This window comes from Eumetopias jubatus, unplaced genomic scaffold (genome assembly GCF_037043125.1).
Source record: "Eumetopias jubatus isolate StellerSeaLion01/CBP00866 unplaced genomic scaffold, mEumJub1_p1.0 scaffold_3, whole genome shotgun sequence".
NCBI classification, from domain to species: domain Eukaryota; kingdom Metazoa; phylum Chordata; class Mammalia; order Carnivora; family Otariidae; genus Eumetopias; species Eumetopias jubatus.
Genome location: NW_028274809.1, coordinates 66,757,849 through 66,777,652, shown reverse-complemented (window position 1 = coordinate 66,777,652; position 19,804 = coordinate 66,757,849). Strand labels below are relative to the sequence as shown.

General features: G+C 36.7%; 1 protein-coding gene across 1 annotated transcript in view; it reads right to left on the bottom strand.

Moving 5' to 3' along the window:
- Nucleotides 1–9,709: 9,709 nt before the first annotated feature.
- The window catches only part of SLC38A11 (solute carrier family 38 member 11), a 53,716-nt gene continuing 43,621 nt past the window's right edge, over nucleotides 9,710–19,804 (bottom strand). The window contains exon 12 of the mRNA XM_028121356.2: nucleotides 9,710–12,296. Within this exon, the coding sequence (XP_027977157.1) occupies nucleotides 12,003–12,296 (294 nt within the window). The 3' untranslated portion in view covers nucleotides 9,710–12,002. The remainder of the gene's footprint in view (nucleotides 12,297–19,804) is intronic.

Genomic DNA, 19,804 nt, shown 5'->3' with positions numbered 1-19,804 from the left:
TGCTCTGAAGAATTTTCCATAGTCTGAATTTTGCCAATTGAATTCCGATGATATCATTTAATAGGTTCTTCTGTATTTTTCTTTTCTAAAAATTAGAAGTTAGATATTAGAGTCTTGATAATTGAGTTTCAATTATTTAATTTATTTATTCTTTTTGACGACTAGATAGGTGGAGTTGTGGCTTTTCCATTGGTGATAAACCATATCAGGTTATCTTTTTTTGTGATGTTACCACTGTTGATGATCACTGCTTGCATTTATTCATTCATTAGAAGTCATAAAATGGTAATATTTTAATTCTATTATTTCCTTTTCATTTATTATTTAGAATACTTTAATAAAGAGAAATTTTCTCCCACTGAATCTTTGGTTACCCAGTAATGCAGCTTATAAAGGAAGACTACAAAAATACTTGATTTCCTCCTTGTTTATTAGTTTTCAAATAATACATTCATTCTTTCCAGCCCTCCAAAGATGATAAATGAGTTATTTGTTGTTTTTTTAAACACATACAGGATTTATTTCAAACCACTGCTATTATCCTGATTGATGCTCATGCTCTCTCATCTTTGACCAATGGAAAAAGCCCCTCAAGTTGACTTCCAAGTTCTTTTGATGGTTCTGCTTGTTTGTTTTCTGTTATCAAATGATGCTCTATTTTTACCTTGCACATTTCTGTTCCACTTCTGCATTGAGACATTTTTCTAAGGAGCCCTTGTTCCTTTTAGTGGGAAAGGTATTTGGAGACCACAGTTTGACATTGCTGTGCTTAATATGTTATGTATTGGTCATTACTTCTAGGCCTTTGCAGTGGACAGAGCCAGGAAATAAGTTTTTAATTCTTTTAAGATAAAATACTTTCAAATTAAAGCATATATTAATATGTATATATTAATAACCCCTCTTCAGATTAGATAACTTACTAGAACAACCCACAGATCTCAAGAAAAGTTTGCTCACTGTGACTGGTTTATAATGTAGGATACAACTTAGGAACAGCCAAATGGAAAAGATGCTTGGGCAAGGTATTGGGGATGGTGAATGATACAGAGCTTCCACACCCTCTCCAGGCATACCAACTTCTCAGCACCTCCATGTGTTAACCAACCAAGAAGCACTTTGAATCCTGTTGTTTAGAGTGTTTATGGAAGTTCTATTACTTAGGAATAATTGATTAAATCATTGGCCATTGGTGATTAAGTCTACCCTGTCTCCCCTCCCCAAAGGTTGAAGGTAGGGATGATAGTTCAACCTTCTACTCATGCCTTAGTCTTTTTGGTGAACAACCCCCAACCTGAAGCTATCTAGAAGCCCCTAGCCACCAGTCATCTCATTAGCATACAAAAAGAGACCCTTATCTCCCCAGAAATTCCAAGGGTCTAAAAGCTCTTGTGTCAGGAATTTGGGTCAAAGACCAAATATTAGAAGAGAAGATGCTCCTAGCATCTCTATCACTTATAAAATATTATGAGGGTTTTAGGAACCCTGTCAGGAATTGGAGGCAGAGACCAAATATATATTTCTTATTATGTCATAATAGTATTGTCCCAATTTTGGACAAAATCTACATAGAGAAATGACTAAAAGGAAATAAACCAAAATATTAACCATAATATGGCAAAATATTAGCAAAACCAAAATATTTTTATTTACAATGTGCACTTTATGATTTTATAATAAAAGTACTTTAAAAGACATGAGTAAATTATAATTAATTCAAATCTAGAAGATTATTTGTGTAAAGTATTATCTTCTCTTGAGCTAAAGGATGACTTATGAGAACAATTGAAAAATCTTAAAAACAATATATTTGGCTATATAAAATTAAAAACCTGTTAGGTAAAATGATGATTAACAAAATTAAAAGGTAAATACCAAATTTTTAAAATTATTTCATGTATTGTTCATAAAGGCATGATATCATTTCATCCAAAAAAAAGCAAAAGCCACAATGAGAGACAATAAGTAAATGTAATATATATAGTAACTCATGTTATCAATAAACATATGAAAAAACTCTCATAGAAATCATATATAATGATTTCTTCATTTTACAGATAAAAAAGTGAGGATCGAAAAGGTTAAATTACTTGCTTACAAGAATAAGGACAAAGCTGAGATTCACTCTTCTAACTTTGAACTCAGACCTCATGACCTCTCACACCGATGACTGAGGAAATCTGAGTGGCTGTCACCTAGATGGGAACTTTTTTGTGGCTCCCCCTCATAGTCAAGAGTTCTTGAAATTAGAATGAGGAATGTTTTCCATTCTCTGAATACCAGACCCTAACTAAATTTAAATTACATTATATTATTCAGTTATTTTTTGCTTCAAAATAGAGCATATTTTTCCATTAAGCTTTTAATGTTAACAAAGTAATTACATGCTCATCTTTATTTTAAAAAATGTATTTTAAGCTGTTCTTCAATTGGAGAACATGTCTTATGATAGTGAGTATTTTGTTTAGTCAACTGCTTAATCTAGAAACAACATAAAGAGTATTTTTGGTGACTTTCATACATTTACCTGTTAACTTATCCTCTCCACGAATTATAGCAAATATAAATGCTATGTTCAGGCTTTAAATATTTAATGCAATGATAATCCTCTCCACTCTCCACTCCCCAGATATGTTCATAAATTCAAAGCACATTCCCATGCGAAAAACTTTCTGACTTATTCATTAGGGCTTTTTACATACCAACTAGAAGTCAACAGGATGTCTTAAAATTTTTCATTTGTAGCATTGTTAAAAAGAAATTGCCATTTTGATCTAAAGAAAAAGTATGACTAGTTTGTTTCAATTTTAGACAATGTTGGGGAAAAAGCCCTCATTTTTGATTGCATGATTGTTCTGCAAAAAACACAATAAACAGAAATGGGCTTCAGTGTTATAGCCACAGGTCAATGATTTACAATCATTTTTTCCTCCCCAAATCCCCAGAAATATGTTATCACAATTCTCATCAGTAACAGAAGCACTAGTGTGGGCATAATAGACTCTTCAGGAGGTGCTTTTTCTTTAACCAATTTTCCTAGCTGATTCTGATCAGCCCCTCTCCCAAAAGACAAGGCCCTGTACGCTAGTGCTTTTCAAAGTTGGACAGGAAAAACCTTGGGCTGTTACAGTGCAGATTCTGGTTCAGTAAGTTTGAAGCGGAGCCTGAAATTCTGCATTTCTAAAGAGCTCCCAGGCAGTGCCAATGCTGGTGATCCACAAACCATTCTTTTCAGCACAAGGCAGTATAACCACCTCCCAGCTTTTAATCACCAGTAGATGCTGCACAACTGTGAACCCAATTATGGACTTGATGTATTTGTCTTTATCTTGTCTGTGACTGGGTTCTATTCTTCTTTTATGGAATTTCCTCCAATCAAAGGGGGGCAATTAAAGAATTTATGGATATATTTGCCATAATTATTAAACACTTTATTTAGTGCTTCCTGCAAATATCTTTCTCAATATGTAGAAAATCAGGAATGATGAAAGAAGGAAGAGAATGAGAACTGCTTTTGCATGCTGGTCAGCAGTGGCAGCAATAATTTCTGCATGGACCTAGTGGTAGAATAATTGAGGTTGTTGAAGGATTGTTCTAATGCTCTGTGAGCTCCTGTCCTTCAGTGGGACCTGATCCCAAAAATGTCATGCTGTGGTGTAGCTCCATATCTCCTTTTTTGTCTCCAGGTTGTCCTCCCTTACGTTTCTTTTTTTCTTTTTTAAAGATTTTATTTATTTATTTGACAGAGAGATAGAGCCAGAAAGCACAAGTGGAGAGAATGGCAGAGGGAGAGGGAGAAGCAGGCTCCCCACTTGAGCAGGGAGCCCAATGTGGGGCTCAATCTCAGGACCCCGGGATCATGACCAGAGCCGAAGGCAGATGCTTAACCATCTGACCCACCCAGGTGCCCCCTCCCTTACATTTCTTAACCTCCCTTCAATTCATAAATTTTTTTTTTTGTACAAGGTGGTCTAAGTACTGAAAAGGAATGAATGACAAGATTGCTGCTCCTGAGCTGTTTCATATTTACTTAGAAAAAAATTAAAAAGACATGCAAAAATAATGAAGTAGTTGCAGAACGGCTCTGTATTTTATTTCATCAGCGGAACAAGGCAGTAACTAGAAACAACATTAGGGGAGACCTTGAAGATCATCAAGTTCAGTTTTTATTCAACAATAAACTGCCCCTACCACATTGTGGGCAATTGTTTTTCCAACCTCTAAGTTGTTCCAGGCACAAAAGGCTCACTGAATCCCAGGGTAGCCCATGCCAACATTAGTGAACTCTAATTGTTAGAAAGTTCTTATTTATACTGGATTGTTCTTTCTATTAACCGTCAGATTATACCTATAGTCTTGCAGAAGAAGAACAGCTATGGTCTGCTGGAGAAGGCTGGGAAGACCTTTCAGGGGAGGAGGCATTTGGGCAAAATCTGAAATTCTGCTGGAATTTAGGGAGGTGGCAAGGAGTGGGGAGGGCAGCATTCTCATGAGCCACCCTTAGAGCTTAGAATTTAGAGCTACTCTTCCTAATTGTTAATCTGGATCCTCTAATCTATGCCCCAGTATTAAGGGATGTCTGTGTTCTATATACTGAAAGGCAATCAACAATATGTCAGACACCTTGGTATCATTCCATAAAAGATATTTGAGAAAGTGAGTAGAGAAACTTTTCGGATATTCAGATATTCCTTACTGTAGATTATCCACCCACTACTGCTGGGCCTGCTCTAATGTAATTCTGAAAGGCCAGATTTATCAAGATTGCAAAGGAAGTGGGCAGACACACAGCTGTTATTTGGAGAATAGTACTGGTGTTGAAGTGAAAAATTACAATGGCTGAAGACACAAAGTAGAGGAGTAAAGGAGGCACTTACATGGTGAAGCCTAAAGATTGCTCAAAAGCCATGCTCCAGCATGTGACCCTTCCTTATAATCACTCTAAATCTTCAAAAGATGCAACAATTAAAACTTTACACAATGCATGATGTGAGTGGATTTTTATGGAAACTGATGAAGGGATTGTGTCTTGCATCTGCAGTATTGTGGAATTTTACAGATAAAGAGCAAAAGAACACTGGTTTATGATAGCATAGAGAAGCATGAGAAAGTAAGCCAGAAGAATTTGCTGAAATTATGGAGTAAGCGCCTGACTACAGAATGGGGTTTAATATCAAGTTTAACCAGATCCCTTGGAGGCAAGGAATTCTCAGGTGCCATTTAGATTACACATATAAAATCATTTATTCCAAGGAAATTTTCCACCTGAAGCCAATATTTTTACTTTCTTATTCTCTCATTTTAAAATGTCTACTTTAGGGGTGCCTGGGTGGCTCAGTCGTTAAGCGTCTGCCTTGGGCTCAGGGCATGATCCCAGGGTCCTGGGATCGAGCCCCGCATCGGACTCCCTGCTCAGCGGGGAGCCTGCTTCTCCTACTGCCTGCCTTGCCCCTGCTTGTGCTTGTTCTCTCCAGTGTGCTCTCGCTCTCTCTCTCTGACAAATAAATAAAAAATCTTAAAAAAAAAAAAAAGTCTACTTTAAAAGGTCAGATTGTCTTCTAGAATAGGGAGCCTCTCCCACTGTGTTTATGCAGTCAAGCAGCCCCTTCTAGAAAATCCAGGGTTTCCTAAGCCCTATTTTTCTAAATGTTTAAAGGTAATTTCCTTCCCTTGTCTATTCTTATGGCTTTTTCAATAAATCTAAGTTCATTTTGAAATGCTGTGAGACAGAGCACATAAAACCCAAGATCATTTCACTCAACTTCCAGCTTATCTACGTTTTGTACATGGAGGAACAATAGTTAAAAGTTGTAATGTAGAAAATTCTTTTTAAGACTTGACAAGAATGCAAACTTGTGCAAGAAAAGTCAGAAGTCACCCAAACGGTGACTTTTTTTGTGGATGCTTTACTATTTTCTCTCTCAGATCATAAAGATTAAAGAACAATGTTTTGCAATGGGACCTGACTCTAAGAAGCCTGGGCTGGATTTGTTTTTCAGGAACTGGCCTTGTCCTCTGGCAGAATGAAATTTAAAAAATGATAAATACATAGCTGCCACTGTATCTTGGGTATAAACATTTCCAAAGCCTTTCAAACTTAAAACTGCAAACTGATATGTTGCCTGAAGTGTTGTTCTTAAATTTTGCCTGTATGTTCCTAAATCACCTCTTCTTTTCAGTGCTCTATGAAATTATTGAGCTGTGTGCTGAGATTAGGCAAGGTGATAATTGTACCTAAATCATAAACACATTTGGTTTAAAGTTTTGGTGCTTCATTTTTTAAGGAATAATCTTAAATAAAGGGGTTAATGTGAGTTTTCTTGGTGGGTTATAAATTTGAGTTAAATATATATAAATTAGATAAAGTCAAGTCATTCAATGTTTATCAAGCATTATGAATAAGATATGAGCATACACTGGCAAAAAAGAAAACTAAACATGATATGGTCTTAGGTCTCAAGGAGCTTATAATTAAGAAAGAGACAAGCAAATGTTTATTTAGCAGTCAAAAGAAATGAAAAGATATGTCCTGATTGGTATTTACTCAAAGAGTCCTTTTAAGAATATCCCAAATAATTTCTCTGAAGGTTCAATGCATAATAAAGCAAAATAAGAGACCCAACTTAATTATCTAAACCAGCTTGTTGGATGATTGACTACATCACATTAAAATGTTATTATACTTTATAATGACAATCATTATAGCTGAAAAAAAATCCAATAAAATAATGTATATGGTACTAGTACAATTAACCATTTTCCCTTTTACACCATTAATCTCCCTTCAAATACGTGTTTACTACAAGGCTCCTTGCCATGAGATTTGAATAAAAAGAAGCTTTAAAGCACACTGTTGGTCCTCAAGGAACTTTCAGTCTGGTTAGACAGACAGGATTTCCTCATATAATATAAGAATTACAGAATTCCCAAAGGAGGAAGAACTGACTTGCAGCTTGAGTTGTCAGGTAGGGCACAGGGAGAACATCGAAGAACTGATAGAATTTTGATGGGAGAAAGGGGTTGGATATTCAAATGAGAGAATGCCAAGAATTTAGGGGCAAAGGCAAAAGCGGCACAGAGCAGTGTCAGTGTAAAGGAATGCTTTCGTTATGTTAGACTAGAGAGTCCATTCCTGGAGTCTCGGGAGATAAGGCCAGAATGCCATGTTGAGGCCTTATTATGAAAGTTTTGAATACAGACTGGAGTTTGGAGTTTGTACTTTATTTTATAAGCATAAGAGTTCATTGGAAAGCTTTTGAACAAGCAAGTGGTGTTACCAAGCATCATGTTAATAATGTCAGTTTAATAAGATGATTCTCAGAGTGATGCACAAACAAATCCCTTGAAGGAAGAACAGACTAGAGGCAGAGTACTTAGGTAAGAGGTTGTGACATTAGTCTAGGTGTGAGTTGGTAAGGACCAGAATTAGGTGGAAGTTAGAAATGTCAGACTAAATCCGTGTGGTGTGTGTGTGTGTCACACGTGTTTTAAAAGAGCACTTAGCATATTATTATAAATGAATAATATAATAAAAACTCCAAAGCTAAATTTATTGATAATATTCATTGTGGTTGAGCAAACATTAGTGGAATGATTATTAAAGTGTCCTATCCAAGACTGCTACAGGAATTCTTTATCTGCGTGATGTTATTATGAATCCAGCCCAGTGATACTCATGTTCCCTATGTAATTTTCCAAATAAGACTTTCCATTGAGAGTTCAGTCCTAGGAAAACTTGGTGTACTTTTGAGGAACTGGAATATTTCCTTCCCTATTTTCTTCCTATGAAGCTCAGGCAATCTTCCCTGAATGCCTGTAGGCTCGAAACCAGGCTTACAGTACTGAAGCTGTGTTGACTTTAGGCTGTAATCTCCGTTTCTTTTTGTTAACTCTCCTCCCCTCCCTTGTCATTACTCTTCACTAATCTTATGGTCTTGGTTTCTTCTCTTCCCTCTGTAAGCTTCTCCAAATGATTTTTCAGAGACAAAGCATAAGGACGTTTAATATGTGCCAATAGCTCTCCTTCTGCTATCCTCAATCTCGGTCTCCTCCCTGAGCTCCAGCATGGCATTTCTACATCTTGCTTTTATTTTGCCCTGCCTCTAAACAGATACCACCATCTAGCAACTCTCTTATGTCCAACCTCCAACCTTATTCAAATGTGATCTTTGAACCAACAGCAGTCTCGCCAGCCGGGAACTTTCCAGAAATGCAAATTCTCAGGCCTCACCCCAGAGTACTGAACCAGAAACTCTGTAGAGTGGGCCCAGCATTCTGTGTTTTAACTAGTCCTTCTAGGGATTCAGACACATGTTGAAGTTTGAGAACCACTGCTCCAGAGAATGTGCTCTTTCCTCTCTCTCCCAGTCTAGCTGGTCCCTAGCTCAAGGTATTTCTCGTCCATTCTGCATGTTTGCTCTGTTATCAGGGTAAATTCTTTATATACTTTTCAGAATTATTATACATTCTTAAAGGAGCTTATCTGACTGGTGTAGCTAATTATTACCCCCACCACAGTTAGTGAAGTATTTATGAGTACCCTACCTCATGGTCGCTGGCTGGCCCATGCTTGAGCCACTTTTGGAATACCCTGCAACACCAGGTCCTCTCAGTGGCCAGCTCTCATAAAAACAACAACAACAACACAAACAAACAAACAAAACACACAGACTAATATTGCTTTCCTGAGAAGATGGCAGAAGATAAACCAGAAAGAGGCCTACTCCTGTCCGATAAGTTAATCTTTAATTAAATTGATATGTGCAATATGTCTTCAGCAGAGGACTAGTGGGGATTTTCTTAGTTGGATAACCTGGATTTCAGGGTTCTTATAGGAAAGACAAGAGGCAACCATTACTGCTTGACACCATTGGAAACAGGCAGAGGCAAGAGGTCTACCTTCCCTGATATTTGAAGATGGTTCAAGTTAGGGTTGAGATAAAAGATCCTATCATAAATTGTTACATGGACAAGGATCCAATTCACAAGTTACATGGGTATCATCCAGTCCGTACCTTTGATGGAAATGTATTGTTAGATGTTTACATTAGTGTGTAAAGATACTATGCCCTTCCTTTCTTTTTAATTTAAGAAGCACTTTATAATTCCAAATGTAGTGACAACTTCCGAAATTGGTCTTATTTATTTATTTTATTTTATTATGTTATGTTAATCACCATACATTACATCATTAGTTTTTGATGTAGTGTTCCATGATTCATTGTTTGTGTGTAACACCCAGTGCTCCATGCAGAACGTGCCCTCTTTAATATCCATCACCAGGCTAACCCATCCCCTCACCCCCCTCCCTTCTAGAACCCTTAGTTTGTTTCTCAGAGTCCATAGTCTCTCATGGTTCGTCTCCCCCTCCGATTTCTGCCCCTTCATTTTTCCCTTCTTATTATCTTCTTCTTTTTTTTAACATATAATGTATTATTTGTTTCTGAGCTACAGCTCTGTGATTCAACAGTCTTACACAATTCACAGCCTTCACCATAGCCCATACCCTCCCCAATGTCTATCACCCAGCCTCAGAAATTGGTTTTAAATCCTCAAGTTGCTTTGTTAAGGGCAAGAAGTGGCAGGGAGGGAATGAGTTTCAGTAGAAATCTCTTATTAAATTGAGGCGGAAAATAGATGGGGGCTAGTTCTCGAAGTTTTGCGTGGTGGCGAAATAAAGAGACAGACAAGTATTCTTGCAAAATAGATGTGAGTTTCTAAAATTTATTCTATCATAATTTGAAAGATGTTGGTAATTCATGTAAGGCAGTTTTATTCTACAGTGGATTAGGAATAAAAAAAAAACAGAACAAATATTTATTAGGCGTTAATGTGATACTCGGTTCCTACCAGGAGTTTTTTTCTTTTGTTTTTTAACCTACTCAAACAGTCAAGGTTAATTTAACTTTTGGTATCTGAAGCAATACCCAAACTACAAGATAATAGATGGTTAAGTGCTAAATTACATTATCCTTGATGTGCTTCTCTTTGTACATTCTTGGAACTCTCATCTCTTGTGATTTTATCTAATAACTATGTAGGTCAGTGTTTCTCAGTCTTGAGTAATGTAGGGATAGACTGCTGCAAAAATTTCTTACATTCCCTCAATATGGAGTGAAAGTATTTTTATTACTATTTTACCAAAACATGTATCAGTCTAAAAATAGGCACAAACCTCTTAACCTTATGATTCTTAAACAACTATAAAAAAACAAATCTACAAATTAAATACAGAAAAGTTATACAGCCAATAGAATTTAAACTAACTGAGGCGCACGGATCATGTTTTATTGAAGCAAAAACATCACACCCTGAGCCCTAGCATGGTTCTGCCTAAGGTGCAGCTTTCTGTGCTGTCAACAGGCCTGTCTTACTGAGTCACATGATGACTCAGCTCTCACCACTTCTTTATTCAAACCACGGTGAAACTAGCCTTTATACACTTCCCGTGGGTTTTTTTTTCTTTTGCCGTGATTTGTACAAACACATCATGTGTGTATTAACTCTGCTTGCGATATTTTCTATTTGGCAACAATTAATACAGTGCTCTCGATTGTCAACTTGAAATACAAATGAAAAGTTGAGAAAATTGGGGGTGATTTGAAGTAGGGTAGCTGTCCAGATGGTCCCAGATTTTCTTGTTATTTTAAAAAGAGCATCAGATGTGAAATCCTCATGAAAGATACTTAAAAAATCCTCATTAAAAAACGGAATGCCACTGTGGTGGACACAGCTGTGCCTACCAGTTCCCCTACAAGGAAGCATGTGGTGCCCCAGCCACCAGAAGACAGCATCCAGTTCTCAGTTCCTTTAGGGTTTGTTCAGCTGCAAAGAGCTGCCAAGGGTTCAGCCTCCACAGGTACCCACATTGAAGGACAGATGGAGGCAGTGGTATTAAAACTTGGCTATTTCACCCAAACAGGGACAACTATGATGGGCCACATATGTTCCAGTCTCCCGTGGACTTGGCTGAGGCTTTGTTGGCCTGCCTTGCCTTGCAGTTCCATCTTGCCCTCTCGATCCTGCTTTCTGCCTCTCTTCCATTAGTGATGATCCTTAATAAATACCCCTCATGCCAAACTCCAACTCAGCATCTGCTTCTGGAAAATCCAGCCAACAAGCACTCTTGAGAATTTCTCTGAGGATCCCAGAGGAGTGAGAATCCTTCTTCTGGGGCCCTGATTTTTCTTACAAGCTTCTAGTCTCAAAGTTCAGCTTCCGGTTGTGTACTCCCATCAGTACTTGAAATTCAACAGGTCCAAAGCTGACACATAACCCATCTCTTGGGCTTGTGCCTGAGAACAACTTGTGGTTCCCCCCCCTGCTTTATAATTTATTTATTGGCACTACCATTGTATTCCCACAGGATCAGAACTTGAGAGGTAATTTTGATTTTTCATACATCTTGCTCTGTACAGTCTATTATTCATGCTTCTTAACATGGGAAGAACTTTACTCACTTCTCCAGAGATTCACTCCCCTCTAAACAAGGGATCTGCTGAAATTGTAATGGAGACTTTCATTTTTCTCTTGGGATATCTATTCCTTTTAATAGTTTTCAGTTTCCCTTCTCTTCGATTCATAAACTTTAAAAGACACAAAAAATTTTTTCTCATACAGGATACATACACACAAAATTCCAACCCACAATCACCTACTTATTTGGGAGTGCAGTATGTTGGCTCACCTACTGAATAAAAGAATAATGCTTTGAGAGGGTGGCAGCAAGGGCCAAGGGCTTCACTTTTCCTCCTGCAGCTGAGATTAAGGCAGTACAGTCATTAAAACAAAATATTAATTTTGTTTAAAATAAAGCAATAAAACAAAAAAATACATTCAATTTTCTTTTCCTCATTATCTTTTATATTGGACTAATGAGTAAAGGAAACTAAGTCTTGATAAATGCCAAAATAATAATTTTATAATATACAGACTAAAACCTGTGTGAATGTGATGCCGTTTACAAGTCTCTCAAAACATATATACTTTTGAAAGCAGTCAACTCATTGAAAAGTACTGCTGTTTAAAACTGAAAGTTGTGTTGTCAGTTGAAAATGAGAAACTGAGATGTTTGTGAGGGAGAGATTGTCAGCAAAGCAGTAGAACATTTCCCGCCCATGGGTGCAGTCTTGAGGATTTGCGATGGCCATGACTAGTCCAGCAACCATCACCATGACACCGACAGGAAGCATGATACAGGACATAATCTTATCTGAGTGTGTCCTTGGTTCTTCAGACAGTTTCAGATAGCATGCTGATGGAATGATAAAAATTAGTGGAGCAGCACAGAGCACACCCTGCATATTGAAAACAAGAAATAACAATATGTTACCAAATGGAGCATTCTTTGGACTTTTTTTTTTAAGATTTTATTTATCTGACAGAGAGAGACACAGTCGAGAGAGGGAACACAAGCAGGGGGAGCGGGAGAGGGAGCAGCAGGCTCCCCGCTGAACAGAGAGCCCGATGTGGGGCTCGATTCCAGGACCCTGGGATCATGACCTGAGCCAAAAGCAGATGCCTAACGACTGAGCCACCCAGGTGCCCCTGGACAGTTTTTGAAATAGATTTACAAAATGTATTTGTCTTTGTACATGTTAAAAGTTAAATAGGTTTAGTTGAATCAACCAAGGGAAAGAAGAATAACCCAATAAAGACTTAGGAATAGGTTTTCCCCTTTCTGATGATATATTTACAAATGATTCGAATAAAATAGTGTATCAGACTTAAGAAAAAAATGATCAGAAAATAATAATTTAGAAAATAAAGCAGAAGGTAAGACCAACTTCTGGCAAACTCTTGAAATGTCCCATATTTTCAGCACATCACATTTTCTTACATTCTTATTTCAAATTGCTGAGTAACTATTATGCTGTTCAAATGGGAGCAGTCTATTTGTCATATATGTACAAGAGGGGACTGACTTCCGGGAAGTGTGTAGGGGATATTATCTTTCCTCTTTCTTGAGTTGGTGTGAAAGTAGGTGCCCCTCTGTATGAGAAATGAAAACTATCACCCCGAGGGCACTTAATATGAAATAGCATTTCATAATCCTCTTTCAAGTAAAACTAAACATGTTAAGTACCCTAGAAAATTGACAGCATAACTATATGACTATGACTCATTCACCTTCACCTATGTTAGCTTATGGATAAGTCCAACCTGAGGGGGCATGTCAGATTGAAAATTATGGGGAATAGTGTTGTCTATTATAAAAATACCAAGAGGGGCACCTGGTGGCTCAGTCAGTTAAGCCTCCACTCTTGATTTTGGCTCAGGTTGTGATCTCACGGTCGTGAGATGGAGCCACATGTCAGTCTCTGCACTCAGCAGGGAGTCTGCTTGAGATTCTCTTTCTCTCTCTCTCTCTGCCCCTCCTCCCACTCAATGCCACGTTGTGTGTGTGCTCTCTTTCTCTCTCTCAAATAAATAAATCCTAACAAAATAAAAAAAATACCAAGAGTTATTGACTTCAAAGAAAAGATACTTTCCCTTTGAGGAAGCTAAATTTGCACTAGACACTGCAAATGATATAATGTTAAAATGTAATGCATTTTAGGCAATATAGTTTTAAAATTATATTAAATGTTAATTATATATTAAAAAAATATAACATACTATTAAAATATATTAAATATAATTGTATAACAAATGACATTCTCTTAAGCCATAAAACATAAGTTTTTAAAAACAGACAATAACAAATGGGATACTGGTTTAAAACTAAAAGCAAGCTTTCCATAAAGTACATGTTTTGCTATGTTTCAAAAAGTTATTATGGAAATATGTAAATATACAAAAAGTAGAAAGAATAGTATAATGAAACTCTATACACCTATCACCTAAGGTTTAAATGCTTTTTGACACATTATTTGGTAGATTTCCCCAGGGCAAAATCGCAAACCTGATTTTGAAGCTGGATGATGTAAAAAACAGATAACTTAAAATAGTTTTAAAAGAAATATTTTCTCAATATCATCATTTACTAAAATTACTGTTATACTCAGTGCCATCCTCAGGCCAGGAATATTACAACTATGATTCCAAAAATATAGCTTTTTTAGCTTTTATAAAAATAGAAGTCCAGAGAAATGGCAGTTGGTTGGAATATGTTATGAAATGACTATTGAGACACTATCTAAAAATTTGGAGAAGAATAAGAGGGACCACACTTTATGGAAAATATGTCTATAGCCAAAGATACGAGTGAGAAAAGAGGTGCTAAAGTGTATTCTCATTTAAAATATATGGAAAATGTAATTTTCCCATTCATGGTATCTGCATACAAATGAATACCTACAAAGGTACACAGATACAAAGAATTAGTTTTCACATGGCAAGAATTGAATGAATTATGGACTCCTTTGTCTCGAAACACTTGAAACTAACAATGTTCTTTTAAGAAAAATACTGTAGAACTCCATCTGTGTTTATAATAATTATTATCCTTCGATTTCTTTGAAAAAATTGTGAAAACAATGAAAAAATAATTAAGATATAAATATATGTATGTGGGTGTGAGGGTGTGTATATGTATAGAGTCTCTTCTCTTTACAGGAACAAACATGTGAAGCTAATTCATCTGGAACTTCAGAGTGTTGAAAGTGCTATCAGGATGAAAACCGCCACCAGCTGCTGCTAAGAAGCTGTCATCAGTCAGCATTTTGGGACACTTCCAAACCTAACTTGCTGGGCAGTCCAAAGCAATGGGTGTTCTGTTTATGCTATAATTCTTAAGAGTTGAGAAAGTAGCAATTAGTGGGAAAACTATATAGCTGATGTTTGTACTGGAAGAAGTCCAGTTGAGTATCTTGTCTAGATAGCAGTTACTTTCTTAATATTTGAAAGCGCAGTCTTGCTAGAGGTTGTTGTTAGGACCCAAGATCATCAGTAGAATGATATAGCAGTTCCTTCTGCTCTTTTTCCTGTAAATTTGTCCTGCTTATTTGATCTACTAAATATAGCCTTGTGTGAGAATACACCACTGGCTTTGGAATAATTTTTGGAATTGCTTGACAGGATGTAAATATCCTTTCATTAAAGGGATAATAAAATATAGCCTTATTTTAAAGGCAGGGCTGCACTGTCCTTTGATAATAATACTGTTGATGCCAGGGCATTCTGCAATTTGCTGTAAGGAAATAACAGAAGGTGTTGAAGATTTTTACTGGCAGTACAAATTGGGAACTTAACTGAATTCTCCTACCAGAATAGAAAACTTCTCAAAGGATACAAGGAAGCTGAAAACTAAACAAAAGAATGCTTATACCTCTTCTAAGTTTCTACTTTGTAATCAGTTTGGATTCATGAAATGTATTCCTGTACCTTAAAGAGAAACTCTAACTCAGGAGGTCTTTGGCAGCTTGGACTATGCCTTGCTCACCCTGATGATGTATCTCTCTATGTGGGCTGGTGCTGGGTAATTGGCTTGCTTGCTTCCTTCTACTTTAAGCTGTGCAGGATGCTTTTTGGGCTGGTTACTCTGGCCACAGGCCCCAGCTGCTTCATCTTTTCTCTTTGTACTGTGAGTAAAAAATGCATAGGGCCCAATTACTGTAGATGCCTTTTTTTTCTATTAGTAACATCAGTGCCCAGATCCTGGATTCTTATACCACGAATGGACTTCTATTTATTTTATTTGCTTCTAAAATGAATCCTTTAAAATGGAGGGTGTATTTCCTTTGGAAAATATGTCATTGTTGTCTACTGCTATGAAAACAATGAAATAAAAAGGAAGCTAAGCTCTAAATGGGGTTTTGCTTTTTATTAGGTACTAATAAAACTCCAAATAATTTATCCTATATTATTCTAGTTATAGTAAGTAACAGCATTTCCCTAACTTCACAAATTGAAGGTCTGATTCTATTACACATCTCATTAGTGAAGATCATTATTCTACTTAGCGATGATTCAGACACCACAGTAGAAAAGAATTCTTAGAGTACATTGTTAACTGAGATAAAAGCTATTAGTTAAAAATTAATTTACATGAAAAACTTTCAGTTCCATGTTATTTCATCTCCTGGTATTGATTTTAACTCATTATTAAAGTCTAGCCATATATATTATGGATTACTCTTAACCTCACTTATAGGTAAATTTAATGTAGAGGCTTTTAACCTAAAATTTGGATAGAGAAATGAATCTGCTTATTTTATATAATTTAAAGCCTTTTTTTTGGAAACCTTAGGCTAGCATAATAATAAAAAATGTGGGCTATAGGGGCTGAAAGCCTGTGTTCAAATCTTGATTCTGCCACTTACAGCTAGTGTGAACTATTTAATCACTCTGTGCCTCAGTTTCTTCATCTATAAAACTAATACAGATTAAGGAAGATAACTCATGCAAAACACTTGGCACAGAGTAATCGATACATATTAGCTCACACTGTCATTCTGAAGTGGAACACAGCATGCTTTAGGTACTTTTAAAGTGTTGCATGATCCAGACTACGTTAGTTGCTGAGAGAAATGATGCCTCATCTGGCTCTATTAAACATGACAAATGTCCACAAGAAGGGAGATGAGTAAAGATATGAATATGTTGTTGTGCATGCCAAAAGACTTTTGTTGATTGGAAAAACATATGCTCAGGTGATCTGTAAAAGAATGGAGATCCTATATTTTATTACATTCTCATAAAATGCCCTTAGTGATTCAGCATTTCCATGCAACACCTGTTGCTTATCACAAGTGCGCTCCTTAATCCCCATCACCTGTATAACCCATCCCCCACCTACCTCCCCTCTGGTAATCATCAGTTCTCTATAGTTGAGAGTCTGTTTCTTGGTTTGCCTCCCTCTCTCTTTTTTCTCCCTTTGCTTGTGTGTTTCCTAAATTCTACAAATGAGTGAAATCATATTGTATTTTTCTTTCTCTGACTTACTTCACTTAGCGTAATACTCTCTAGCTCCATCCATGTTGTTACAAATGGCAAGATTTCATTCTTCTTTATGTCTGAGTAATATTCCATTGTGTATGTACGCCACATCTTCTTTATCCATTCACCACTCGATGGACATTTGGGCTGTTTCCATAATTTAGTTATTATAGATAATGCTGCAATAGACATTAGGGTGCCTGTATCCCTTTGAATTAGTGTTTTTGTATTCTTTGGGTAAATACCTAGTAGTGCAATTGCTGGGTCTTAGGGTTGTTCTATTTTTAACTTTTTGAGGAACCTCCATACTGTTCTCCAGAATGACTGCACCAGTTTGCATTCCCACCAACAGTGCAAGAGGATTCCCCTTTCTCCATATTCTTGCCAACATCTATTTTTTCTTGTGTTGTTAATTTTAGCCATTCTGGCAGGTGTGAGATGACATCTCATTGAAGTTTTGATTTGTATTTCCTTGATGATGAGTGATGTTGAGCATCTTTTCATATCTCTGTTGGCTCTCTGTATGTCTTCTGCCCATTTTTAAATTGGATTATTCATTTTTGGGGTGTTGAGTTTTATAAGGTCTTTATATATTTTGGATACTGACCCTTTATCAGAGGTCATTTGCAAATATCTTCTCCCATTCCATAGGTTGCCTTTTAGTGTTGTGGATTGTTTCCTTCTCTGTGCAGAAGCTTTTTATTTTGATGTAGTCCAATAGGTTATTTTTACTTTTGTTTCCCTTGCCTCAGGAGACATATGTAGCAAGAAGTTGCTATGGCTGATGTCAAATGGTTTACTACTGCCTGTGTTCTCCTGTAGGATTTTTACAGTTTCAAGTCTCACATTTAGGTCTTTAATCCATTTTGAAATTATTTTTGTGTTTGATGTAAGGCAATGGCCCAATTTTATTCTTTTGCATGTTGCTATCCACTTTTCCCAACACCATTTGTTGAAGAGACTGTCTTTTCCCATTGGATATTTTTTCCTGCTTTGCCAACAATTAATTGACCAAATAGTTATGGGCTCATTTCTTTAAACCTAGTGTAATTGTCTTGGGTTATTAGATCGTAACAGACAACTTAAAATAAATCTTATTTAATTGTCTTTTTATGAATATCTATGTAACCAGGTTTTTTAAAAGAAGCCTAAGGATCTAGAATCATGTTTTAAATTTTTTAAAATAGTCTTCCACAACCAGCTGAGATCTTGGCTTTATAATAGACATTCACCCAATATTCTCCCCCTTATTATTCTATAATACCAGAATTCTGTCTTTTTAAATTTTTTTTTATTTTTTAAAGATTTTTATTTATTTATTTGACAGAGAGAGACACAGCGAGAGAGGGAACACAAGCAGGGGGAGTGGGAGAGGGAGAAGCATGCTTTCTGCTGAGCGGAGAGCCTGATGGGGGACTTGATCCCAGGACCCTGGGATCATGACCTGAGCCAAAGGCAGATGCTTAACAACTGAGCCACCCAGGCACCCCCAGAATTCTGTCTTAACCACAAAAAACTTTCAACATAAGTACAATAGGGAATATTTAATGTAATCAAGTGCTTACAATTTTGTTGTGCAAGTGTCAGAGAGATAAGCAATTAACAGAAAGTTAGGGTAATGTTTACAAAAATATATCATTACTAAAAAATAAGCAATATGTATATGCTTGTTTAATTTAAAGGGAATAAAAAATTGTTAGGCTATCAACATGTGGTGAGCTATCAGGCAGCTGATAAACATTTTTTCATATCAAAATTCTACAATATTAAAAAAAAACAACTAAATATGAACTCAAATGAGACATTTAACAAAGTAAGAAAAAACAGATCTGGGAATCTGAGGTTGATCATACCTCAGCACAGATGAAAGATTACTATCATTGTTAATGCCATCAATTTTTGGTAACACCTACTATCCCAGTGCTACACTAAAGGATGTCTTTTATGTCCAGGAACATTGGTAGAAATAGTTCCTGATCTGTGGTCCCAAGGGGCAATTGCCCATGCAGTAATTTTAGCACTGTGTTCTTAGCACTATGCCATATACTGTGGAGGATGGAAGAGGCAGCTAAATATCATTCTTGTCTTCAAAGAACTTACTCTCTGGTAGGGAAGGCAAGCTTATGGACAATCCAGACAGTATATGATACATGATGACAATACGTAAATCAAGTTAGTGCATTAAGGTAGCAGTCATCCACTTACATAGATCAAGGTTGGAATGTGAAATGATTTTGTATGAACCTTTGAGACTTTGGTCTATGCAAAACGGAGAGGTAGGTGAAAGTTACCTTTGATATTTATGCATCTCTCCTATGAACTTTCTTTCCAATGCTGGTGGAATAGATGATTCCCCAGGCTCCTGTGGTTTTGGGAAATAGCCTACTCCCTACTCTTCACATACCCTGCTACGAGGACATCCCCAAGAGTGTATTACTGACTGAATCTATTTTGTCTGGAACTTCAAATCCAGATGGCATCTGGAGGGAATAGTATCTTGGGCACTGACAATAATACCTTCACCTATCCCTCAACTCTCAATGGAGTGAGTAAATAATGACTTGGGATCCCATCTGTAAAAGTCTGCCCTCCCTGTGGTGCATAATTAATAAATGCTAAGTGGTGGGTTTCTGAATAGAAATTCCATAAAGATTGTAGAAGAGTAAGATTAATGACTCTGAAGTGGTAGATCCATTTCTATTCATTTCTCACCAGATGGCATCATTGTCCCAGCTCCACAAAGTAGAACCAAGGAGTCATTCTTGATGTGTCCCTCTATCCCCTTTGTCACAAAATCCTATTGATCTTTTCTCATAAATGTCTTTTGGGAATCCATCTCTCTCCTTTCTTTTCTTCTTGATTTACATAGTAGCTGAACTTTTCATGTTTATTTGTGAGATTGTATGCTCCATGAAAGCATAGATCC